General features: G+C 52.5%; 10 protein-coding genes and 1 non-coding gene across 11 annotated transcripts; 4 read left to right on the top strand and 7 right to left on the bottom strand.

Moving 5' to 3' along the window:
* Positions 1 to 544: 544 nt before the first annotated feature.
* Positions 545 to 2,070, top strand: VTN31DRAFT_396 (uncharacterized protein; the record flags this gene model as incomplete). Its single annotated transcript, XM_069404294.1, has 2 exons — positions 545 to 812; positions 914 to 2,070. The coding sequence occupies 2 exons, from the start codon at positions 545 to 547 to the stop codon at positions 2,068 to 2,070; spliced, it is 1,425 nt and encodes a 474-aa protein (XP_069263252.1).
* A 28-nt stretch (positions 2,071 to 2,098) lies between these two features.
* VTN31DRAFT_395 (uncharacterized protein) lies at positions 2,099 to 4,592 on the bottom strand (the record flags this gene model as incomplete). Its single annotated transcript, XM_069404283.1, has 5 exons — positions 2,099 to 2,370; positions 2,426 to 3,196; positions 3,257 to 3,425; positions 3,480 to 4,421; positions 4,485 to 4,592. 5 exons carry the CDS (start codon positions 4,590 to 4,592, stop codon positions 2,099 to 2,101), a joined length of 2,262 nt encoding a protein of 753 aa, XP_069263251.1.
* Positions 4,593 to 5,222: 630 nt separating this feature from the next.
* VTN31DRAFT_394 (uncharacterized protein) lies at positions 5,223 to 5,847 on the bottom strand (the record flags this gene model as incomplete). The annotated part of the gene is made up of 3 exons (XM_069404272.1): positions 5,223 to 5,479; positions 5,545 to 5,637; positions 5,691 to 5,847. 3 exons carry the CDS (start codon positions 5,845 to 5,847, stop codon positions 5,223 to 5,225), a joined length of 507 nt encoding a protein of 168 aa, XP_069263250.1.
* A 478-nt stretch (positions 5,848 to 6,325) lies between these two features.
* Positions 6,326 to 7,390, bottom strand: VTN31DRAFT_393 (uncharacterized protein; the record flags this gene model as incomplete). Its single annotated transcript, XM_069404261.1, has 1 exon — positions 6,326 to 7,390. The coding sequence occupies one exon, from the start codon at positions 7,388 to 7,390 to the stop codon at positions 6,326 to 6,328; it is 1,065 nt and encodes a 354-aa protein (XP_069263249.1).
* Positions 7,391 to 8,157: 767 nt separating this feature from the next.
* VTN31DRAFT_392 (uncharacterized protein) lies at positions 8,158 to 10,937 on the bottom strand (the record flags this gene model as incomplete). The annotated part of the gene is made up of 3 exons (XM_069404250.1): positions 8,158 to 8,673; positions 8,742 to 9,262; positions 9,320 to 10,937. The coding sequence occupies 3 exons, from the start codon at positions 10,935 to 10,937 to the stop codon at positions 8,158 to 8,160; spliced, it is 2,655 nt and encodes an 884-aa protein (XP_069263248.1).
* Positions 10,938 to 12,332: 1,395 nt separating this feature from the next.
* Positions 12,333 to 14,729, top strand: VTN31DRAFT_391 (uncharacterized protein; the record flags this gene model as incomplete). Its single annotated transcript, XM_069404239.1, has 5 exons — positions 12,333 to 12,442; positions 12,506 to 13,249; positions 13,308 to 13,742; positions 13,789 to 14,194; positions 14,250 to 14,729. 5 exons carry the CDS (start codon positions 12,333 to 12,335, stop codon positions 14,727 to 14,729), a joined length of 2,175 nt encoding a protein of 724 aa, XP_069263247.1.
* A 233-nt stretch (positions 14,730 to 14,962) lies between these two features.
* VTN31DRAFT_390 (uncharacterized protein) lies at positions 14,963 to 15,919 on the bottom strand (the record flags this gene model as incomplete). The annotated part of the gene is made up of 1 exon (XM_069404228.1): positions 14,963 to 15,919. One exon carries the CDS (start codon positions 15,917 to 15,919, stop codon positions 14,963 to 14,965), a length of 957 nt encoding a protein of 318 aa, XP_069263246.1.
* A 2,768-nt stretch (positions 15,920 to 18,687) lies between these two features.
* Positions 18,688 to 19,363, top strand: VTN31DRAFT_389 (uncharacterized protein; the record flags this gene model as incomplete). Its single annotated transcript, XM_069404216.1, has 2 exons — positions 18,688 to 18,789; positions 19,052 to 19,363. The coding sequence occupies 2 exons, from the start codon at positions 18,688 to 18,690 to the stop codon at positions 19,361 to 19,363; spliced, it is 414 nt and encodes a 137-aa protein (XP_069263245.1).
* Positions 19,364 to 19,587: 224 nt separating this feature from the next.
* VTN31DRAFT_t20 lies at positions 19,588 to 19,670 on the top strand. Its single transcript has one exon. It is a non-coding gene; the product is annotated as a tRNA-Ser (tRNA).
* Positions 19,671 to 19,854: 184 nt separating this feature from the next.
* VTN31DRAFT_388 (uncharacterized protein) lies at positions 19,855 to 20,800 on the bottom strand (the record flags this gene model as incomplete). Its single annotated transcript, XM_069404205.1, has 3 exons — positions 19,855 to 19,999; positions 20,056 to 20,424; positions 20,496 to 20,800. The coding sequence occupies 3 exons, from the start codon at positions 20,798 to 20,800 to the stop codon at positions 19,855 to 19,857; spliced, it is 819 nt and encodes a 272-aa protein (XP_069263244.1).
* A 1,080-nt stretch (positions 20,801 to 21,880) lies between these two features.
* VTN31DRAFT_387 (uncharacterized protein) lies at positions 21,881 to 23,682 on the bottom strand (the record flags this gene model as incomplete). The annotated part of the gene is made up of 5 exons (XM_069404196.1): positions 21,881 to 22,494; positions 22,561 to 22,997; positions 23,061 to 23,238; positions 23,296 to 23,440; positions 23,512 to 23,682. 5 exons carry the CDS (start codon positions 23,680 to 23,682, stop codon positions 21,881 to 21,883), a joined length of 1,545 nt encoding a protein of 514 aa, XP_069263243.1.
* Positions 23,683 to 24,304: the final 622 nt, after the last annotated feature.

Below are 24,304 nucleotides of genomic sequence, written 5' to 3'. Positions count from 1 at the left end.
ACTGTGATAGATGTGTGAACCTGCTTGGGATGATATGAATCGGCGTTTTCTCGAGATATACCCCTCGTTGATTTTCAAGTTTGCTGCTATCTTTGCTTTTCTTTTCATCTTTTGTTTTTTTTTTTTTTTTTTTCTAGCGATGATGGATCAGATGGATGACTGGATGAAGCGGGCTTTGTTTGATTGATAGGATCTCGTAATAACCCTCCCTTTCTCTCTTATCATAATTACCTTTTGGAATGTGGAAATCATAAGTTTTTGAGCTTCGATTCGATACTGTGTATGTATTATTTAAAACAGGTGCCTGAAAGCAGTTCCAAGGGTCAGGGGAAACTGGCCAACTGTCATGATTTGACCTTTACAGCTCTCCCTTAGTTATCTTCTTGACCGGCATTTAACACCTTACTTACCTTGATCAAATTCCAACCTTGGGAGAAATCAGCACCAAAAGAAAAAGAAAAAAATGCACTTGATCAATCAACCCGTCCCAACATCATACTAATCCCAGTTTTAATTACTCGGCGTTCGCTCGCGTCGCAGAACCATGCTCCTAATCGCCATCAACGTCGCCTTCTGCCTGACCACCGCGCTGACGACCCTGATTTTGCTGCTCCCGTCGCAGTACATCCCTCCGTCATCATCGTCATCCTCCCGATCGTCCTCCAACGACGACCAAAATGACGCGCCCAAGCGGGGTTCCGTATCCGTCCAGGTCCTCGTCCTGGGAGACATTGGCCGCAGTCCGCGGATGCAGTACCATGCGCTTAGCATCGCGCGGCTTGGGGGGAAGGTCGAGGTTATTGGGTACTTGGGTTGGTCTCTACTACCTACGATCTAAAAAAAAAAAAAAAAAAAAAAAAAAAAAACTAAAGAGAGAGTAGATTTTAATCTTTCATTTCTGTTTTTTTGGTAGAGTCCGATCCCATTCCCGCCCTCGAATCGCATCCAAATATCTCCATCATCGCGCTACCCCGATCCCCCGCGTTTCTCCAAACAGATCACAAAGTCCTCTTTTTGCTCTTCTGCGCACCGCTCAAGGTCTTGCTGCAGGTTATCGGGTTGTGGATCTGTCTCGCGTACCGCGCGCGTCCCGCGCGATGGATGCTCGTGCAAAACCCGCCGGCGATTCCGACCCTCGCGATTGCGGGCTTGGTCTGCTTCCTGCGCCAGACAAGGCTCGTGGTGGATTGGCATAATTTCGGGTTCTCGCTGCTGGCGCTCAAGTTGGGTGGTGAGCAGTCGCCGGTGGTGAGGCTGGCGCGATGGTACGAGATTCGGTGCGCTGCGGCGGTGGCGAGTGCGCATCTCTGCGTGACGGACGCGATGGGTCGCGTTCTGAGGAGGGAGCTTGGAGTGTCGACGCCGGTGTTGACGCTGCGGGATCGACCCGCGCCGCATTTTCAGCCCATTGATGATCCGGAGCAGCGGCGTGAGTTTTTGCTGTCCCTGCCGGAATGTGCGCCTGTGTTGCGGCAGAATCGAGACGTGCGCGTCCTCGTCTCGTCGACGTCGTGGACCGCGGATGAGGATTTTTCCGTGCTGATTGACGCCCTGTGTCGGTATTCGCGATCTGCCCGCTTGGAGTATCCCTCGCTACCCTCTGTTCTCGCCATCATCACGGGCAAAGGACCGCAAAAGGAGAAATACCTCGAGCAGATTGCCGCCCGCGAAAAGGCCGGCGAACTCGACAAGGTGACGATCAAAACCGCCTGGCTCAACAGCGCGCACGACTACGCGAAGCTGCTGGCCAGCGCGTCGCTCGGCGTCAGCCTGCACACCAGCAGCAGTGGCGTCGATTTGCCCATGAAGGTCGTCGACATGTTCGGCGCGGGTCTCCCCGTGGTCGGCTGGGACCGCTTTGAGGCGTGGCCTGAGCTGGTCACGGAGGGGGTCAACGGGCGCGGCTTTGGCAGCGCGGAGCAGCTCGCTGCGCACCTCGTGGAGCTGTTCGGCAACGATGCCGCGTTGGCAGCGCTCCGTGACGGTGCCCGTGAGGAAAGCGCGCGACGGTGGGAGCATGAATGGGACCCAGTCGCGGGTAGGCTCTTTGGCCTCGTCGAGAGGTCATGAGAGAGAGAGAGAGATTGTATGGACAGTATCATGCATCTAGATACTTTCCTCCGCAGTAGGGGCAGATGTCAAAGACATCAAACAGCTTGTCCAGCACCACCGACGGGCCTGGAGAGTCGAGCTGCTCACTGGGGCCCAACGCTGCGTCGGCGTCGGTCATGGCAACGTCGCCGTTTCCGACACTCTGCTCGGGTGGCTTGTACCCCTTGCTGTACTTGTCGAGGTACTCATTGCCGCAGAGCGAGCAGAAGCCGGAAATGAACGGCCGCTGGATGGCAAGAAAGGTCAATGAACATCTCGCTTAGACACTACTGTCAGCAATCATCACACCTGTTAGACATAGTATGGTTCGTACCAAATAGATGGCCATTCGCGCACTGTGCTTCCCTGGCAGAATCCCATCTCAGACCGGACAGAGAAGAACATATCTCACAGCGCTCAAAGATCTGCCCCGCAGCCGCTGACAAGAGGTTCGCCGGCTTCGGCGGAATCAACTGTCCTTCTGCATCGTAGGACCGCGGCTCGCACAGGGCCAGCTCCTCGCTCAAATCGACACCGTAGATAGCTGCGAGTTTCTCAAACGCCGCACGCGCTTTCGCCAGGAGGGGCCCATCGTTATAATGCAACACCACCGCGCACGCCGCTGCTGCGTAGAGCAGTTTTGCAGACCTTACATCCGTCTCACGAAGCTCATCCGCTAATGTCAACGTGAAAAACAGAATCCGTGCGCGCTGCGCATGGACGTAGTCTGGGGAAAACTCTCCGGGGATTTGTATGAGCGCATCGGGGACCGTGCCCTCCGTTGTCGCTGGTGGAACAAAGACCACAGTCGTTCGCTCCTCCGCGGCGGTGGTGTACTCAATCATGTCCCCCGGGTGAAGCGTAAAGGCTGCCACAATCCAGCCGTGGAACTCCGCGAGACCCCATGTGCGGCAGAGAGAGAGGTTGCCGAGGTCGTGACTGAGGTCATATTGCAGCCGGAATCGCTCTGCGGGCTCGCGCCAGCTGGGAGGGGTGATGATGGTGTTGTCGTCGCCTGAGAGGGTGAATTGTTCGGCCCATCGGCCTAATGTGCTGATGTGTACGGTGCTGAGCCCGGTGTCGGGGTTGACGGAGCTAATGATGTCTGAGTATCGGATGTTAGTTCTGGATAAGCCGTTTCTTCTTGGAATGGACGGGATCTTACCAGTGATCGGCTCATCGTTGCCGGATATATCATGGCCAGAGTCGGAGAACGTGCGCAGGCGGAATGATGCGTTGTCTTTATCCCGGTGCCCTTTGTAGAGCGGTTCCGGTATTTGCATGACTAGCCGCCCTGCAAGCACTCCTGCAATCAGAACAAGATCCGACTGCTCCTAGGTCATGGTCAGCAATCAAATCCGGATTGATTGTCAAGTGCAACACACTACCGTGTAAGGCCAATGAAGAGGTCCCGTGAAATTGACCTCCTGGATGCTCGTATCCGATATCACTGAGTCCAGATCCAACGGCTGGAGCTCGATATCCACAGACCCAGCCTCCGCCCTGGCTTCCACCCTAGCGAGCCGGAGTCGGGACCCAAGCACCATGGCCACCACAGCCCTCTGTACGGTCTGCCCTTGCTTCTCCGCTGCCAGCCACGGCCCGCACGAAACGTGCTTTATCCGCGTGTGGCTCTCCAGGGCGGCAGAGAAGAGCGACTGCCCAAGGATCATTGGAAACTTCGACGACGCGTCGTCGCCCATGGGCAGATGACCCAGGACCCGCACCTCATACGGACTCTGCTGCTGATGCTGCTGCTGCTGCCCATCATCATTGTGGACATGGACGCGCCGCTCAACCTGCACAATCACCAAATCATTATCATCATTGGCAATGGCAAGCAATTGACGTCCCCAGCGAGCTTCCCCAGTCTCGTAGCCACCCACCGCAGAACCATTCTCGCCTTCAAACTTCAGCGGCGGACACCACGCGAACGCGCGAACCCTGCGCTTCCGCAGCGCAGAGAAAGAAGGATCTTTCTTTTCCATGTCGTTAAAGTACCGATTCAGCGCATGGTTGACAATTCCAACGCGCGTCCATTGCCGCTGCCGGCCCAATGCCTCGTAGAACGTCAGCAGGAGACTCGACGTCAGCACGGCCAGGACACAGCGACGATGCTTGCCCAGGCCTGGAGAAGACCAAGCAAGTCCCGCGACGGTGCTAAGTGATTGCTCCGCGCCGACGGAGAAGTCCTCACGCTTGGACGGGAAGCCCATCTCCCACTCCTCGCTGGTGAAGACGTTCACGGCGACGCGGCTGGTCGCCCATGGTCCGGACTTCTTGGCCAGGCGGCCACCAACTCTGGAGCCTGGAACCTTAACTTGAGGGGTCTGTACATATCCATTAGTCCAAACAATGCACCATTCATGTTTGACTGAATGGAGTAGCCTTACAAGAACATGCACATGCTCTCCCGCAGCAATGGCCAGCTCCCCATCAGCGGACCACGTCAAACATGAGTAGCATGATGGGGAGAGCTGGAGTTCCAACGGCGCTACCATCTCCCAACGGCCACTAAGTCGTCTGTCTGAGCTGTGAAGGCCGCGATACTAATGCCCTTTCACGACGTTGTCGATGGATGGCTTATGTAATACAGAGAGCTAACTATCGTCAACTGGCCAAACCGCCGAATTTCATGTGAACTTTTAGGCCCGAATTTCCTGTAATATGGATTGTTGTCACTGCTACCTTTTACGGTTAGAAGAGTCGAGGGGATGAACTCTGCATTGATGTCTGACTCCACCGTGTCACGATGAAAGAATCGAATCCAGAATCAAGAGAGATGTAGTATTGCCAAATGGGTGCACAAACCATCACGATGTCTAGTTTATCACGGTGCAATGCATTGTGAAGCTATATCAGAAAACGGCCAAATCTGAGGAGCAAAACAAAAGACATATAACAAAGGAACACGAACACATAACGCCATCCGGTTCCAAGCAAAGACCCCGCATATTCTTGGAAATGGAAATCAACGTCATCATAAGGCAGCCCAGACACCCTGCGAGATAATAAAGACTGGGGAAAATATCAACTCCAGAATTCTCAAGGAACAACTGAACCTCGCAACACTTTCGACGTCGTACGATGACAAGTGCTCCATGCCACTTAGTCATCGGTCTTGCAGAGGCTCAGTCTTCGCCAAGGCTTTGTCGAACGCACTGTCGCACACGCTTCTTGAACTCTTTCTGATCTTTGCGCCACAACTGGGCCGCCTCAACGTTCGCAGGGCTCTCGTCGTTGGGGCTCGACAGCATCGAGATGACGGAGAGGAGGATTGTCTCCGGTGTCTGAACGGGGGACCAGCGTTCGGCAACAGACTCGTAGCCATACTTGTCCTCTTCCGGCGGATGCAGGATTGAGATGCAGACTTCACCGTTCGGGTAGACTGCGACGGAGATGGGTGTTAGAATCTCTAGAGGAAAATGAGCGGGGAAAAACGACGCGACCTACTGTTAGGGTGGAAGATGGGTGTCTCGAACTTCATTTTCGGGGGCATGAGTGGATAATCCTGTGGGAACGACAGCCGCGCTCGGAAGAAGCCGCCTGTCCGTGGTGAGCCTATGACCTTTGCTCCATGACACAACACTTGCACGCACCTCCGTAAAATGGAGTGTCGTCGGAGATCATCAGAATGACCTCCCACTCAAAGACGTTATTGTCCACCAGACCGCAGCTGATTCCCGGAATATCCTTGTCCGACTGCATCTGCTGCAGTTGTCGGGCTAGCAGGCGGCCAGCACCTGTTGACGCCATTTCGAAATTCTACTGCGAGAGGTTTGATGCAGCGGGAAAAGTGAGAAGAGAAAGGCCGAGGTGGTTCAAGACCCAGAGATATACTGCCGATTCTTACTTGCAGAAAAGGCCAGGGCTTTATCACGCTATCAAGAGGGGAAAAGAGGATGGGAGAAAAGGCGAACCCGATGAAAGTTGATGACTAAGCACATCAGTGGGGAAAGCGTGCCGGCCCACCCGCCACCAGATCATCCGCCACAGTGAAGTGATGCACACCTCCGTGGCACCATCATCGCCAGAATGACACTTGTGACGGAGTGTCGTGTCTATCTAGTAGTTCTAGAGTATTGAATACAGAAATACTGATATTGATCCATAATCCCATCCATTATCATGGTAACCAACATAGGTAACTACTAAGTACTGATAGAAATAACCAACCATGAACCCAAAAGTCATCCAACCTGATTCCCATTCAATGGCAAGATAATGAATGATACTAGGATTTTGAGGCCAAATAAGAGAGACCGATAAAGATGGATGCTTCAACAACCAAGAGCACACCGAGCATGACCACCACAAGACATTGAAGGAGTACCATCTCGGCCATCAATTTGAGGAAGCGATTGCGAGACCCCCAGCCAAACGACTGCCAGGCCTCGACAATGCCAATCTTGCCCTGCCCGCCGACGATTTCCGGGGTGACCTTGCCGCCAAACGTTCGATCAAACGGCACGATGGTCTCATCGTCCTCCGGCAGCATCGACGCGGCTACGCGGATGAAAATCACCTCCGCCGGCATCTGGATGAGAACGTACAGAATCATACTCACGACCAGAGTGCCGATCGATCCGCCCACGACTTGACCAGTGGTAAACTTGTCATGCAAAAAGCTGTGTTTGCCGATGACGTTGGAGGAGTATGCCACGGTGAGGGTAATAAAAAAGCAGATTTGGGAGGCCAGGGCTCGGATGGCGGCCGCCGGACCGGCACTCCTGATCGACTTGCGCCATGACGGGATTCTCGACCACAGACTCTTGCTGGACGGTTCGGAAATGATGACGTGAACCCAGCCGACCCTCAGATTGGTCAGGACGACTTGCGCAACAAAGCGGCCAAAGGCATGGCTCCAAAAGCCATTCCCAAGCAAACTGGCAATTGGGGACGCAAGAAACCCGGTGGCGAACTGCATCAGCACGTAGAGACCGAGTCCCCGAAATCGAGCCAGGCGGCCAGCGCGAGACTCAAGGTGGGTAACGGTCCTGCGGAATGAGCTGGTGATCGGTGGTGGAGAGGCCACGTCAGGCTCCGAATGAGCCTGCGTGTCGGGCTCATCGATGCGGACGTAGATATCCGGGTTCGGATCCTCCACAGCCGCTAATGTGCCGACCACATGTCCGTAGACGTAAGATATGAGCTGGCTCCCGACGAGAAAGAGGATAAACGTCAGGACAACGACAGTGGCCGGAAAGACTCCGGTAGGACTCTCCGGGTTTGAGCCAACAACGACGTCCATATCGCGCTTCGCATGATCAGAGAGACCCAAGAAACGAAGTGCCGACATGGTGCACGATCGGGAGTGCGGCAGTAATGATTGTAGGTACTGTAGGTAGTAACTGGGTGATTGAGAACTTTCCCTGTCTGAGATGAAGGGCGTCAGGAGTATGGAGTCCTCGGCGGCATTGATTGTCGCCTAGGCTGCAGCGACTCGAGTGTCAACCAATGTCAATAGGCGGGTAATTCCTCAAAGAACATTTAGTTCTGTTTCATGAACGAGTCCGCAACTCCGCATGTCGTCGTTGGGCGTTACCCAAGGATGAGGTACTCGGAGGGTCAGGAGGTGTGCCGTCCTTGGTCCTCTTTAGTACAGTGGATGGAGGACAGAACTCGGTCGGTCAGGGCCAGGGGAATCACTGACTCCGCAGTCCGAACGGCTCTTCGGAAGTTCGGATTCCGTGATGTTACTAATAATATTGTAGCACATTAGCTATTGAACCAACTGCCTACTCTGGTTTAGTGTACGAAGTGCGAGTCGTTCCAGTCGATGCCTGGAATCTGAGGCATCGATAGGTTCTCGCACCTACAGTTGCGTTCTACTCACACTCGGACAATGTGATCACTATGAAAACGGAATGCGTCAGACAATGCCCGCTGATGTTATGAGAGGGGTATATGAAGGGGGTATATTCATAATACATCTGTACATAGTAGGTGTCAAAATGGAATGAGCCTTTTTGAGCGACAAACTTGGCAAACAAGGGTCATTATTCAGAGACAAGGTTTTCGTGGCAATAGGGCACATATATGCCGAATCACTCCCTGATCTCGCTCTTAGTACCAGCTCCCTGCTCCTCCTGGATACATGTTGTCCAGAAGAGGCGCAGCCATGTTCATGAAATCCTCGTGGAGAATGCTTCCGAGCGACATCAAGGTCCCAGGGTCGACATACATCTGCATCCCAGTGTCAGGATCGATTATTGGCTGGTATGGAAGCTGCCGCGGCTGAGGCTCTTGCGCAGTCGCTAAGTTCGGGAATGCTGCCTCGTATCCAGTTGTGATCGCGCCCTGGGGCTGCAAATGAGGAGGATGTGATGGTTGTTGTTCGAAAGTTGGGTTCTGGGGCATTTGGCTCAACGATTCAGCATCACTGGTCGACATCATTGAGGGCGTTTCTTGCTGAGTAGTCCATTGTTGTGCATCATTTGGTCCGTCTCTCTGGACGACTTCTTCCTGTGTCGCATGAGTTCTGCTCTCGGAGAGGGCAGAAAAATCATGGCCACTCTGGCTCTGAGGCGCCGATAATCCCGTCTGATTTTCTGGACTGCTCAAGTCTCCTTGGGTTGCAGACTGGTTGATGTCAACGCAACATGCACAAGCTATCGATAAGTCATCGAAAAACGAAAGAGCATGCTTACATTCGAATGCTCATCGCTCGTAACGGGACGATCCCCGACTTTGTGCTTAGTCGAGAACCAATTCATCAATATGCTCAGGATCATAAAAAACTTCCCTGGTGTTCGACCACCAGGAATCGATCCTGCCTCCTGCAGGCAACTGATCACTCTTTGCAGATAATGCTCCACACGCAGTTCCTCCGGCGGAATAATTTTTCCCAGCGACGTACTCTGTGAAATCGTGGACAACAGCTTGAGAAGGACCACAGACGTATACGCCAGCCTGGCGAAGTATATTGTTGGAAGACAGGTGATATCTTCAGGCTCAAAAGACGCTATAATGTCCATCGACTTATGAATCGATGCGATGCACGCCGTGAGGGCATCGACCTGTACTGTCGACACGCATTCCACCGGGGGCTGGTCATTTGTCAATGCAGACAAGTATGGTGGTCGGAATTCTGTGAGATCGTTGTGACTCGTGTGGATGGCAATTTCATGCATAAAAATATTCACAATGTGTTCAAAATGTTCAAGAGTCGCTGTCCAGGCAATCAGTAATCAACTCTCCGCAAACCGCCAGATGCAAGCCAACGTACGTGTATATTCCTCTGGGCTAAGCATATGCTTCCATTGGTTCAATTGCCTCTCGAATCCCTTCAATATGAACTGCATTCTGGCGTCGCTGAGGGTAACGTTGCTCAGCGGATCATCCATGGCGAACTGATGCCCAATATCTTCGAGGATGTGACACAGTTTGGTCCAATGGACAAGAGTTCTGTCGGAAGGCAAGGCGTCGGGGGAGGTGGTCAAGATTTGCACACACTCATCCATATACGGATTCCATCGAAAGAGCAATTCTCGACGGAGCGCCACCGAAGAATTCACGGCGGCGAGGTAACAGCCCAGCCATGTTCGCCGAACCTCCACGCTGTTAGGGTCCGGAAGCGATCCTTTCTTGAGCAGGACTCCCCGCATGCCTCCTGTCGGCTTGCGTGTTCGGCGACAGATGCCAATCTCTACGGCCATTGCTACAGCCATGTAAATAAACTGGAAGAACTTGAGTTCCTCCGCATGGTCAGGCGGCTGGTACCAAAAACAAGAAATCAAAAGTGCTTGAATCAACTCCAATGATTTCTCGCCTTTGATGACGATCTTCTCTGCAAAGATCCGATGCACCTCGGAGATCACTTGTGCTTGCAGTGACGGCTGGAAGTAGCCAATCACAGTAGCCATGATGGCATGAAATAGTACTGGTTTCGTTTCTCGAACAGTATTCATCGTGGTTCCTGGTGGAAAAACAACGACCGGAATGATGGGAACATATCGTTCCGTGTAACGATTGAATGCTTTCGTGGCAGTTTCGGTGTCAATGACGCCTCGTTCGATCAGGTCGAACAGTTCGCCATTGATCCGGAAAGAGGTGTCGGCTTCCTCCTCTTCATGACGAAGAGGAAGCTGTGACCAGGGAACTCCGCCTGATTTGCTGTGAGTGGCCGGACTGCCGCTCCTGGATCTACGCCCCAGGCCATCGCTACCGTAACTTGTCGGGAGCTTCGGGTCTCCCTCATGCGTGCGTTTGGTCACCGGATTTGGTGGGAGCCCAGCGGCAGAGGGCCTCGCCGCTGGGGAAGCGCATCCGAGCCATCGCCTCGACGTAGCGCCATCCTGTCTTTGGTCATGGAAGCCCATGCCCAACGACCCTCCGCCCTGTTCCGCCTGCCGCGACTGGAGACTCGCGGTCAGAGCATCGATCTTCTTCTCCAGCTCGGCGACACGGCTGTCCGTTTTCCTCTGCCGTCTTTTGTTGGGAACAGTGGTAATGCAAGTTCTCTTCGCTTTGGTGCATCTTCGACACGAGCCTGCGTTGTTATGGTCGAATTCGCAGCGGACTTTCAGTTGACGACAGCCTTCACAGGCCCGCGGTCGTTTCAGGTCGGTAAGAGGGTCGCCAGCATCATGTGGTCGTTCGGGAACGTCCTTGGTACCGGTCGCGGAGCGGCTCAGGGAGGGGATCCGGATGGCCTGATCCCGGGAGGTGTGCGGTGCTCCTGTAGGCTGGTGTTGGGGCGAGGATACCCGGAAGGGCATGGGCCCGAACGGTCCTGCCGGACCGTCGCGTGGCTGGATGCTATGATTCAGAGGCCGACTCTCGTCACGAAAGCTGGCCGTGCTCTGAGTGGGGTTGGGGTGAGATATCTGAGGATTGCTGTCCATACCCCAAATCGTTACCACAGTTGTCGCGGGACCTAAGGCGGAATCGGTCCATCGGACCGATGAGATCTATCAATGAGATCGCACCGGCAAGGAGGGGTATTTTTACTACTATTGCGAAGGGACGCTCTGGACAGGCCCAAGAACAGGGATGCCACTCTGGCGCTCACGGATGTCCAAATATGGCCCCAAACTCCGTACTGCAGGATTGGCAAATCGGGACGATTCCAGCATCGACGAGTGGGATCCGCGTCAACAATCCGTTGTACCGGACGGAAAACACAGCGTGGGACGGCCGATGATCGGGACAAGGGGGCGCCGAGGCCGATTTCAATCGATGGGGCTGCGATGGTGTCTGGACTCTGGAGTGCATCAGCTCATGGGCACGCCAAGGTACAGTGGATTGTTAGAAAAAAACCCCGTTGGTACATGTACTCGTTACTCCCGTCCTTTGTATCGCTCTGTCCTGGGCGGTGCGAAAATCTTCAGCTGCAGCAACAATCACGCCGACCAAACGCGACTTGTGAGGCTCTGATAGGAAGAATCCTGGAAGAGTATAGCAATCTTCAGGCTGAAGGATTCGGGCGTTCTCTCTTATGGGCGCTGGAGTGCTGGACCCATCACAACATGGACAACCCGACAACTGGGCTACGAAAGCGGAATCTGCAATTTTATCAGAGTGGCGATCGGCCAATGAGTGGCCTTTTCCGCGATCGCGGATCATATCGAGAGATTTCTGAGCCAATGGGAGCTATGAATTTTTGAATGACTCAGAACTTTAAATCACACTTCAATTGTGATTGGAAGCTGGAATTTCAAATCCACGAAAATCTGCAAGCAAATCATGATATTCGCTTTACAATTTCCGACAAGGACAATAACCTATGATTTTTGAAGGAACCGGCATCTCCATTCTCCATTGAGTCCACGTGCTGAATTGGCTTGCATTCTCGCAACTTACCTAATCCATTCAAAGTCAGGCCATCACTGAACAAGCAGGCAGGGCAGCCCCAGCATATCGGTCTGTACTATTTATGTTATTGTGTTGAGCGACTCCTAGCAACATACATACAACAGATTGAACCTTCCCCGCAATTTCATCACAAAGCTGTTCTGAGCTTGACAAACTGATCATCTGGGGCTTTCTGGGTCTGGGGCATTATCTATTCCATGTCATGACTACCCAAACAGGACTAGGTTAAGTTAAGTAGTGCCTAAGGTGTCCAGGTCTGCTGACAAGCCTCGGTACAGGTACTTTAACTGTCTACAAGAGTACTCCAGTAACCCCGGATACTAAGTGCTTCATGGACCATAGTCCGAGTCCTTTCGTCAAAGACAGGTCAAATGCTATGGAACTCATCACGTCAATCCCCCATTTCCAGCCGGTAGATAGCATACATGACATTAGATCGCCCGTCGCCCACAGACGACAATCCCCGCCCGCCCAAGAAGCGGAGAAATAACAATGGGAGGGTGAAGGTCACTCGAGCTTGCGATCGATGTAAGAAGTAGGGCTCAGTCCATCAACCAACAGCAGAAAGAAATGCTGATCAGAGACACTACGGATTCAGGAGGAAGATCAAGTGCAATGGCAGACAGCCATGCGAGTTCTGCATCCAAACCAAGTCCAACTGCACGTTCGACTGTGCTTATGCAAGAGGCAGAGTGCCCGCCATTCTCCCAGCGTTTGAGTCAGAGGCTGGAGACAGCCAAGTCTCTACGGAAAACATCACCACTACCAGCGCAAGCCCACCAGCTCCTGGGCAGCAGTACGCCGGAATGCCGACGACGGCAGAGGCTCCGACTCAGCAAACTGGCCTACAAGGCCATGAGCTCTCGCCCAATTATCTCGAACAATCGGCGTCAACATTCGGCCCAGGATCGTCACGAAATTCCCCAGAACCTTCCCAGACCGATCTGCAGGGGCATTATATTGGCCCTGCCTCGGGCGTGTCCTTTCTGCTCAGGGTGCAAAAGCGCCTTCACAAGGCCATTTCGTTTTCTCGCTCCAGCAGTATTTTTACATTTGGGGACGCGCCTCTGCATCCCCCCGAGTTTGATCCATCTTTCTGCATGATGCTTCCGAGAGAGGAAGCCCAGCGGTTGGTGGACCGGTACTTTGATTTTGCGATGCCCACGTACCGCTTTCTTCACAGGCCAACAATCCAAGAGTGGTTTGGAGAATTTTATGATACCTTTGGCGTCATGCGCGACGCAGACACGGCGCCAGCGAAAATCGCATTGCTCCTTATGGTATTTGCCCAAGGGGCAGTCTATATGCCCGACGGTGCCAAACCGGGTTTGCCGGACCTCAGGTCAGTAATCAATCGCAGAGTCAAGAATTGGAGTGCACTAGATACGAGCAATTTACAGCGTCCGATACTACCTGGCCGCAGAGCACCAACTCACAAAGGAAAGAGGCTCAATCCGTCTGACTAGCGTCCAAGCACGTCTGACACAATGCTATTACCTTCTTTCCCAGTCCCGCATCAACCACTGCTGGAGTCTCTTCGGGACGACCGCGCACTTGGCGTTGGCGATCGGCCTCAACAGAGACAGACGCCCCGATGCAGCAAGCGGACTGAGCCACATCGAAGCAGAAAGTCGCCGGCGGACCTTCTGGTGTGCTTATACTCTAGACACGTACCTCAGCGTCACCTTGGGTAGACCGCGAACGTTCCACGACGAAGATATCGACAGTGAGCTCCCGGCATGTGTTGACGATCATGAGATCCTGCCAGACCGAATCCAGCCATCCCGGCCCAATGGAGGCCAGTCAGTGATGTTTGGCTCAATCGCTCATATCAAGTAAGCAGACTTCTCTCCATAGCAGGCCGGTAACTAAAAGACATAGAATTGCTCGCATCATTGGAAGGATACTGCGTGATCTTTACTCAATCAAGCCCATATCTCTGAGCCGCCGAGCAATGTTGACGCAAGCCATTTCCAAAGAACTGAGCAACTGGCGAGCCGAATTGTCTCGATTCCTGGACGCGGACACATTAAGCACATCACTTCTCATTCCAATCTTCCAACGCCAACGCAACGTCCTGAACCTGACTTACTGGCATGCCATCATCCTGACCCACCGGCCGTTCTTGTTGAGTAATTTCGCGAACCTTTCCCAAGAAGGCACGAGTGCCGGTAACGAGCACCCGCAAACCGAAGAGAGTATACAACAATGCCTACTAGCAGCAATGAATATCGTGAATACAATAGATGACATCACAGAAAACCGTCAGATGTTCCGTGCATTCTGGGTTCGTGCTAACTGTCCGTCGACTTGTAAAGGTAACATGGCTAATTAAACGACAGATCGCAGCGTACTTTGCCTTCTCTGCAACGATCGTCCTCTATGTCTACGTCATCCAGAAGCGAGCCTCTCCACCAGAGGTATATAGCAAATACTTTGCGGCGGCGACGCGATGCCAGTCCCATCTGTCGCGCATTGCGCAGAAAGAGTCCCTTCCGGAGCGGTATTGTCTAGTGCTGGAGGAGCTGCGCGTCGAAGCGTTGCGCCAAACGAAGTGCTTTCGCCCGTCAACCACCGGCCTGGAAGAGATGGACAGCTACTCTCGGGACAACGGATTTCAGACAACGTCACTGACGATAGACGAAAGTCCGTCCACAAACTATACCAGTACGGATTTGATGGGAGAGACGGGAATCAACTTCAATGCAATGGCGAATTCTGCGGTTGCAGACTACTCGGGCTGGGGGCAATTTGCGTCAATGGTGTCCTCTGGTTTGGGCAATTTTGATGCCTTGTTGAATGATGATTCGTTTCGGATGTAAGAATAGGAATGTGTCGAAATATAAGCGTGTACAGCCTTCCTCGAAACGATGGGCGATTCTGAAGTTGATCGTTCAGCCACTGAGATCGAGCAACTCACGGAGACACCATGATCCCACGATGATAGTTGAAATGTGTTTCGGTATGCGAATACATACAATGAAAGACGGTTCAGTTATTGACGGCAATGACTTATGTACAAATTCTCTAACGATCCTATCTAGCCGATGTCTCACTATATCTGACTCTGTAGACTCGCCTCAACGCTAACCAAAGGCTCTGTCTGTGCCTCGATGAGCTTCTTCGCCGCATCCGACGGCTCGATATACGGCCGTCTCGGTTTGAGCTTCTCGACCGCTCCTTCGATCCCTGCCGCCTTCGCCGTGTTCAACGCAGCAGCATATTTGACCGACGCAATCCCTGCCTTGCACGGCTGCTCCGCCAGCGCCGCCTTCCGATGCAACTCCCCAGCCTCCTGGATCTTTCCCTGCACATACAAATCATAGATGCGCACAATCGTGCTGGGAAACACGTTCGCAAACCCGGCAATCGTCCCTGCCGCACCGGAGGCCAACGCCCCGATCAAGAAATCCGATTGACCCGCAAACGTCGCGAATCTTGTGGGGGGGAACTCAGCCGCCAGACGCGTGATCTTGGCCACGGCGCCGCAGGTCAACTTCACGCCGACGATGTTGCTGTGTTTTCGGGCGAGCTTGGCGATGGTGGCCGAGTCAAGGTCAATACCATTGCAGACGGCCGGGAAATTGTAGATGACGATGGGTAAGGGACTCGCGACGGCCACGTCGTCAAAGAACCGCTCAATGACTTCCGGGGTTGTCTGCTTGCCAAAGTAACCCGGGGGTAGAACCAGGACGTAGTTGGCTCCAGCATCCGCGGCGTCGGCGATGTGTTCCAGGACCTGCTTGGTGGAGTGCCCGCTGACGCCGGCCATGATGGGATACGAGGGTCCGCATGCTTCCCGCGCGGTTTGCAGTAGAGTCTTGCGCTCCTCGCGGGTCAGAAGAAAGGTCTCTGCGTTGGTGCCGAGCACGACCAGCCCGACGAGGCCGGTTCGGGAGAGGTAGGAGTAGTATTTTGCTTGAGACTCCGTGTCGATGGTGTCTGTGGTGTGGTCAAAGAAGGTGATTGCGGGCGCCCAGACTCCGCTCGGAGGCACATTGGTTGAAGACATGATGGGAGATGAATCTTGTTCAAAGCTCTCTTGTGTCTGTTGAAGTCTGAGTAGTATACAACTGCACTGATCAAAGCGAGAACTACCAGTAGTGTGCTTTGATGCAAGTTTGAACGGGGGTGAAAGTACGCAGAGATTCAAAACACCCCATCAGCTATCCGTCCGTCAGCCTCAGCCAACAAAAGGAATCACGCTCTCCCCATGAGTCGGCAACGATCACTTCCTTCTCAGCTCCGTCCGCAAAAAGAGCGCGTGCAGATTGAAGCGGTTCCATCGGGCCCTGACCCGATGTTGTGATGTACGAGTAGTAGACTGCATTTAGGGTTCTCGGATATGCAGGTGCTTTTCCGACGGATAAGACCAGTGACCCGTTCGGGAATACTCCATTCAGTTTCCTATCCATACCCCGCGTCCATCTGACAATGCACATGAAGTGCGAGGGGGACAACCTGAGCTTTCGATTTCGCCAGAATCACGGCGTCCTCGAGCAGACCTCGTGACTCATAGCAATGGATCAATGGAGGAGAACCGACGCTTCACGCCGTAGACATCGACAAGACCGCACGGACATGCCAAGAACGAGGGTTTCTGTAATCACGTGCTTAGATTCATCGAGTTCCAATCTCTAGTACTGTAGGCTACTCTCACTCAGAACCACCTAAGCAATGCACCGGCGGCCACACATCTCATCAACGTCAGCCATCTAGGTAACCACGTCTCTTCTGGAACAAGGGCACTCAGAAGCAGCCCCTTTTGTCAGCGGTTGCTCGTCGGCGTCAACTACGGTATCTCAATGCCTATCAGGGACTACGAAGTGGCAGAAGTACTAATGTATGTCGGCAGTTGCTCGAGGCTCTCAACAACCAGAGTGACTCTCATTCAGGTGAAGGATAGTACGACAGGACGAGGGCAATCTGCTATGTTTGGAAAATCAGACGGACATCGCACGCCTTCTCCCTCCCGAAATGGAGATTTCTACTGACGAGTACGGAGTACGGAGTACATTCTCCTGCGCTTCGATTACCTAGTAGCCAACCTAGGTGGTCTCTTGATAGCCAAGTTTGCCTCCCCTGGTGACGTTCCGTCAATGTGACCTTAGATATTTATACTGTAGTTAAATCGGTCTACATAAACTACTGTACTCGATATAATGGAACCCTCTGAAAAGTGTCTTGTAAGAAGTTACCTACTACTCCGTAGTGTACTTTATGAGTCCTGCGACAGATCAACGCACTCCGTTCAGTTATAAGACCCTCACCATGTGCACTGCTGTTTGCGATTGTCAATTCATACCCGGACAACTTGAAGCAAATGGCGACGTCTGTCTTCATGTTAGACTCCTCATGCCTTTTGAAATTTCTGGAAGAGACAAGACGTTTCATAACGTCCTTCCAACAACAAACAACATCAACAGATCAAAGGCCATCAGGTTAACAAACTGTTGCTGCTTTCAGAGGTCTGCCGCACGGCTGCTCCCAGGGCGAAGCATTTTGTTCAAGAGATTCGTCTCAGATACTGCCTCCCTCGATGATCTTTCATGAGTGTGCATACTAACGACCCTGAAATCCGATCAAGGCCCAGACCAAAGGTACAGTTACGGTTGGTGGTCAAGTCATTCTTCTGATCTGACGCCCTCAAGCCTGTTTATTTCTATGTAGTTAATGTAAATGAATAGTCAAAGGAGAGATGTACTTCCTACAGAGTGATTACCAAGTTTCATCCTCCGTTCCTTGCTTGTCTCAACAGAATGGTCTTCCTATTTGATACGTACGCGAAGAATAATTGCTTGCTAAGTCGCTACTAACTTTCAATTGACGCTCAAAGTCGTGGCCCGAGCAGCATCTCGCCGTCCCACCTTCACTTGAAGTACAGTATCTTCGCCCGCCTATTGCGGTCCCCGCGGAACCATAAACTATACTATCCATATTTGCGGGGACGCCGCTGCCCCTACCGTCATACTTGTTCGTCTCTCAGGGATTCCGCTCGAGAAGACTCGCCACGAAAAGGAGCTACCATACAATCTCGAAGAACAGTAACTAGGTCATCTTCCTGCTTTGTCGGTCACAATCTGGTTCTTTTGAGTAAATGAACACTGCCGAAGACGTTCCTCTACATGCTACAGGCTTACTGACTGCTTTCAACCGTCCTAATACTACACCTTGACTAGTAGTGAACTGGTAGTTAGCTATAGTCACCATAACTATCTGTTTGTCGTACTCTGTACTCCGTATTTTATACAAAACGTATCGTTTGGTTACCCGTGCTCCAGGGACGCACCCACACGTTTTCCTAGTCCGAGGACTCGTACTTGACTGAACGCAATGGCACTCAGACGGGACGCAAATCGTCAGTCAAGGTTTCTCCCCCGTGGGCCAACATCAATAACCACCATAGTTGTCATCTGTAGAGGCCCGTGAGTCCAGAGACGGATGTCGGAGAGCGCCGGCTTCCTACTTACGCGCGGTTCTTCACCGTTATCCTGCATTCGGGCAGTGCCGTTTCAGCCATTCATCCTTCCCCGGACGGGATCGCCTCTTCAGAGATCGGGACCGTTCCGCCTTGGACCGGGGATCGATCCGGCAACGGTGAAAGTCAATGATGAGAACTTGACCCAACTCCTCATTCCAGAGCATGTTGTCCAACCTCAGATCGTCATGCACCTCCCCGCACAAACGAAGCTGGTTATTCGACCGCGAAATCTCTTGACTCAGCTGCGAGTTTGCATCGACAGACTTGATTTTCTCGCCTCCCCAGCCCATCAGCAGCATATGCTGAATTTGGCCGGCGCCGTGGAGGAAGTAGATTTGGTCCATATCAATGGCCCCAAGGAACACCGGAACCGCCGACCCCTGTACTTTCTGGAGGACCCTGTAAATCTCTGCCTCCCGAGAAACCTCCTCCCAGAGCCAAGACTATGCCTGGTGATTCCATCGTCGTGACTCGTGGAATGAACAAAATAATTCAAGTCATTGACACGTCTTTGCCTTGGAGAGCGAGACAGGGAGATCAAGGCAGGTTCCTTGTTTCTTGGGTTTGGTGTTCGAATCCAAGAGCACCCTGTCTAGACTCTGTCGATCTTTGTCGAGAAATAAAGTCTTCTCGCCGTTTGAAGTGGCGTGCCTCGATATCCAGGGCAAGCTGACGGGTGTCCCTGTCAGCGAGTTACTCGGCGGACGCATCCGGGACAATGTCCAGTACTCTGCCTATCTCTTCTACAAATGGGGCAGGCACCCCGGCGACGACGCAGACGATGAATACGGCCCGGCTTTGGACCCCGACGGCCTAGTGAAGCAGGCGCAAAAGATCATCGACGAGTACGGCTTCAAAGCCATCAAACTCAAGGGCGGCGTGTTCCCACCCGAGCAAGAAGTCCAGGCGATCAAGAAATCCGAGAAGGCATCGTTGCGTGCAAAACCGGTTTGCATGCTGGTGGCGTCCTGCTGATGATGGAAAGAGCGATGTACTGTACTTCGTAGCAGCGCAGCGAGCGAAGTGAGCGAGCAATACATATTTCCGTGTACGGAGTACTCCGTACAGAGTAGGTAGGCTAATAGTAATCCAGTTAGTTCATCCAAACAATGCAAACGCGGTCATTGGTCACATGATGACCAGGCCGCGGAGCTTGTGCTCTTCGTGAGGCCGCACACCCCCAATTCAGCGGGGATACAGACAGGATGGCCGAGTGGTATTAAGGCGCGCGCCTGCTAAGCGCGTGGGTTCGCCCGCCTGGGTTCGAATCCCAGTCCTGTCGCATGAATGCTATTTACTTTTTTTATGCGGACGTTTGAGGAAGTGTACTTCGTACGCATACACACACCCATTGGCTACGTACAGGAAAAGAATCTGATAGTACTGTAAACAGTACGAGTGAGTACTCCGTACTAGTATACTACTTTGAAATTCGAAAACCTCAGATTGAACTCGGAAAAATTTATCTATGTCGGCCTGCGGTGCATGATCGTAGCGCTAGCCTGGTGGTTAGGGAAGATCAATGTGTCCGCAATGACAACATTCTCTTTCCGCCCAGCAGCGAACACAATAACCTCTGCAATGTCATCTGGAGTCAAGGGAGTGCAGCCTCTGAAACAAACTGTTAGCGACAGAAACAGCCCAACATAGTTCAGGCAGGTACGTACGCGTAGACAGCATCCGCCTTGCTCTTATCCCCATAGTACCTCACAATCGAGAACTCTGTCTCGACCTGACCAGGGTCGATCTCGATGACCCGGATCCGCTTCGAGATCAGCTCTTTGCGCAAACTCTCCGTAAATGCTTTGACGGCGGCCTTGGTGGCGCAGTAAATACTTCCCCCGACGTACGGCTCACGACCCGCAATCGACCCGATGTTGATGATGTCGCCTGCGCCTTCGCCGTTGTTGCGCCGGAGCATGATCGGCAGAATGGCCTGCGTCATGTTGATCAACCCGGTGACGTTGGTGTCGAACATGATGTTCATGTCTTCCTCGGCGATTTCCGGGGCTCGTGCGACGCCTTTGACGAGACCACTGAATTGTTTGAGTCAGCTCGCCATTGCCTTTTCAAGGTATTCACGGCAAGTCCATAGGAGAGAACTCACGCATTGTTGACCAGCACATCAATCTCCTTGAACTCCTCCGGGAGCTTACCAACAAACCCCCGCACTTCATCCGGATTGCTGACATCAAGCTGGACAGGGAGCACCTTGACACCATCGCCGACTTCCTTTGCAATATCTGCCGCGATCTGGTGGAGTCTGTCGACGCGACGCGCCGTCAGGACCAACTTCAGATTTTTGGGCGCAGTGCGCGCAAACTCGAAGGCCGTGGATCGTCCAATGCCTGACGAGGCACCGGTGATCAGAATGGTTTTGCCTTCAAGGCGCTTGGAGACGGCCGACGACATGTTCAAAAACCTTGAGCACTGTGACGAACAGTAGCAGAACTGAACTTTACGAGGCAAGTCGAACTAAGGATGAAGTCTGAAAGCAGAAAGCTTGCGCAGCTCTGTTGAAATACTTCAAGGTCCTCTCTTATCTTACAATCACCCCACCATCGCCCAGATGGTAACTCAGCAGTGGAGTATCATCGTCATCGGCCTTGGCTTAGATCTAGTCGGAGCTTGGATCGCAACAAATGTTCGGAACTCTTCCGATGCGGGCACTTTTCCGTCGGATGGAACACCGTTGCTGGTGGAAAAACTGATCCGCTGGTGCTAGACCAAAGATACCGTCCAAATGCCATGTCTGTCGGTCCTACCATTCACTGGTCATGTTTGGATTCGAGACTGTGGAATGCAGCACCCTTGATGTGAGGTCGTTCATTGCTTCTGGGAAGGGAGCTGAGGTCCTCCAGGATAATTGCAGTATCCCTCAATATTCTTCTCAGTTGGGGAAAAATACCTATGGATGAATGCAGTACCTCATTATGCACTATACCATCTTTGGTTAATATGCTGTAACTAACTGCAGTACCCCATTGGCAGACTATACTACATTTAGTAAATTGCCCAGGATGAATGCAGTACCTCTGATCCACGAGCTCCAACTCCTAGGTACTTTAGTTACTTTGCTATCGCTAGGGTACTATATACATATGTGACAAAGGATGGGCCAATTGAGATAATTTGTGGTCGATACAGGTACATCCACGCTCTATTCAGTAATGCAGCGATTCTGGATTGGACACCATCCTCCGCAAGGTCGTCCTCTTCCCGAACCCGTTCTGATCAGCAACCTCTCGCTTCCGACAATGGTAATTTGGCGATGGTGGTCTTGAAGGAAAAGAACCTATACTCTATCATTTCTCGACAGATCTCTACTCGAGGAATCAATGAAACGAAAGCGATGCTTTTCGATGAGCTTTGAATGCTACGGATGTGCCGAGAGTACATGAGAGCCGAGTTAAATTGTAAGGTTGAACGACATGTAGCTGACAATTTTCGCCGAAGAGATACAGACGAGGTACTGATATCCAAATACCGTCTTCACAGGACATGCTTGAACAACGGAGACCGGTCTCCCATGTCAAACAGCTCCTCCTCCGTGTACTTGGCCCTTGCCTCATCGACCAGTTTCTCTTTCCTCTTATTAGCCAGAATGTAGCTCCACTCCAGCAGGAGAGAAACCAACAGCCCTGTTCCTCCAAAGGCAAGGCTGAGTCCGAAACCCGTGTAGTACTTGGGTTTCTCTCGCTCCAGGTACATGAAACTGCCGATGATACCACCGACGTTGCCAGTGCAGTTCATGAGGGCAATGCCGATGGCTCGTCGGGAAGCAGGTGCAATGTTGTTTGCGTTCCACGACGCGGCGCCCGCTTGGATTGGGAATATACCGGCAACAGCGACCATGACGGCGAAATAGGCAACGCCTTTCCTCTCCTCCAGAGCTCCGTGCAGCGAGATGATGATCGAGTAGCCGATCGTCACGATGATCATGGGCACGGCCACAAACGGCATTCGCCAGTAGAAGCGGTCGGAGAGATTCGCGAAGATGATGGCGGAAATTGCACCCACCACGTACGGCGGTGCAGAAGTCAGCTGGGCCTCGGTGTCGCCGAAGCCCATGGCTTTGGTGATGGTTGGAAGGGTGAACTTGGTTCCTGTTTACGTATGCTTCGTTAGCTCCAAGGTTCGAAACATTTTCCTCGAGGATTCGGGCATCATACCATAGGAGAGAGCGGACTGGCACAGCAGGAAATACGCCTGCATGTAGATTCTCCAGTTCGTGAGGACCATTTTCAGATCCTTCCACTTGAACCCGGACTCCTCGTGGAACGCTCCTCCCTGCTTGATGAACATGGACAGCTCCAGATAGCGGATCTCATCCGGCTTCAGCCAGCGCTTGGAGAGCGCTGGAGTGTCGATGAGAAGGAGAAAGCAAGCCACGCCAATGACCACCGTGGCGATCCCTTCCAGGATGAAGATCCATCGCCAGCCCGCCACGCCGCCAACGCCGTCCATCTGCGCAATGGCTGCGGCGAGAAGACCAGAAAAAGCCCCAGACAGGGCGCTTGCGCAGTAAAAGTAGGAAATCCGGGCGGCCAGGTCCTTGGGCATGTACCAGTATGAGCACAGGTAGATGGCGCCAGGGAAGAACCCAGCTCTAAAATCAAGAGCGAAACGTGTCAGCCAGAGTATGACCATGGCATCCTCTGTATGAACTCACTCAAATACACCGAGCAGGATCCGAACGACCATCAACCCGGCGAAATTCTGGACGACGCCCGTCAACGTCATGACAATGCCCCAGCACGTAGCAAGGATGCCAATATACGTCGACGGGCGCTTGAATTTCTTGAGAAGAATATTACTCGGGACTTCAAGCAGGACATAGGGAATGAAAACTGCGGTAACGATCAATACTGTCTGCATCGCATCCTTCATGAAACGGTGCTACTCACAAATAGATAGAACTGTGTTGTACTGCACGCCGGTCATGTTCAAGTCCTCGATCATGCCCTCGATCTTCGCATTGCCGATATTGGCCCGATCAATGTGGCAGATCAAGTACAAAAGAGACAGCATGGGAATCAGCCGAACATCGATCTACCATCACCCTGCGTCAGCCAAGAGGTCCTACGGAGCAGTGGACGCAGAGACACCATGATGTTACTCACCTTTTGAAAGATCTTCTTCCGCTTCTCCTCTGGGTATTGTTTGTAGAACTCGGCATCCTCCTCGCTGATGCCAACGACACGAAATGTGTCAATTTCAACGATCTTTGGCGTGACTTCCACATGTTCTGCCTTCTTCAGGCTGGCCACGTCGACCTCCGACGACAAGGTCATCTTTGCAACAACTGATTTTAGGCGAAAACAAATTGCCAGCCAGCAGCTACCACGTAGGAGAGAACTAAACAGAGCTTTGGCAGCACCTGGTGATCATCATCGGGAAGTCCACCGATGATATACTCCCGACAGTGCTTTCCAAATGACACGCTTGGACATATCCGTGCCCTAACTAACACAACTAGTGCAGCTAGATCAGGCCAAACTTGAAGCTCAAGCATCGTGTTATCCGTTCTCGAACTCTATTGAGTTAGAGAGCTTGTTTACCCCGACCTTGGCGGTCTCGCTAGCTGTCTTTGGGCTTGCCAAGGATGGGGTAAAACCTGGAGAAGTGGAGGATCTGCGGTCTGCTCTTCCAGATCTCTTGTTCTAGTGTGGCTGGCCGTGGGGGATAGCATTTTGTTGCGGAAAAGCAATACATTCTTTTCCGTTTGGAATGGATGCTTTTCCCTCTGGAAATCATCCCGCAAATCCGAACTGGTGTCTCGGATCACGTCGAACGATGGGGGCTGGATTACCTGTGAACAGATGTAGGACGATGGACGACTCGACGAATTGATCACAATAAGTACTATATTGTACTCAAGTAAAGTATCAGGTTCTAGTTCCTCTAGATTGATGA

Source organism: Thermomyces dupontii (assembly GCF_041956625.1).
Source record: "Thermomyces dupontii strain NRRL 2155 unplaced genomic scaffold VTN31scaffold_1, whole genome shotgun sequence".
NCBI classification, from domain to species: Eukaryota; Fungi; Ascomycota; class Eurotiomycetes; order Eurotiales; family Trichocomaceae; genus Thermomyces; species Thermomyces dupontii.
The sequence above is the reverse complement of the archived record's forward strand: the minus strand, read 5'-3'. Positions and strand labels throughout refer to the sequence as shown.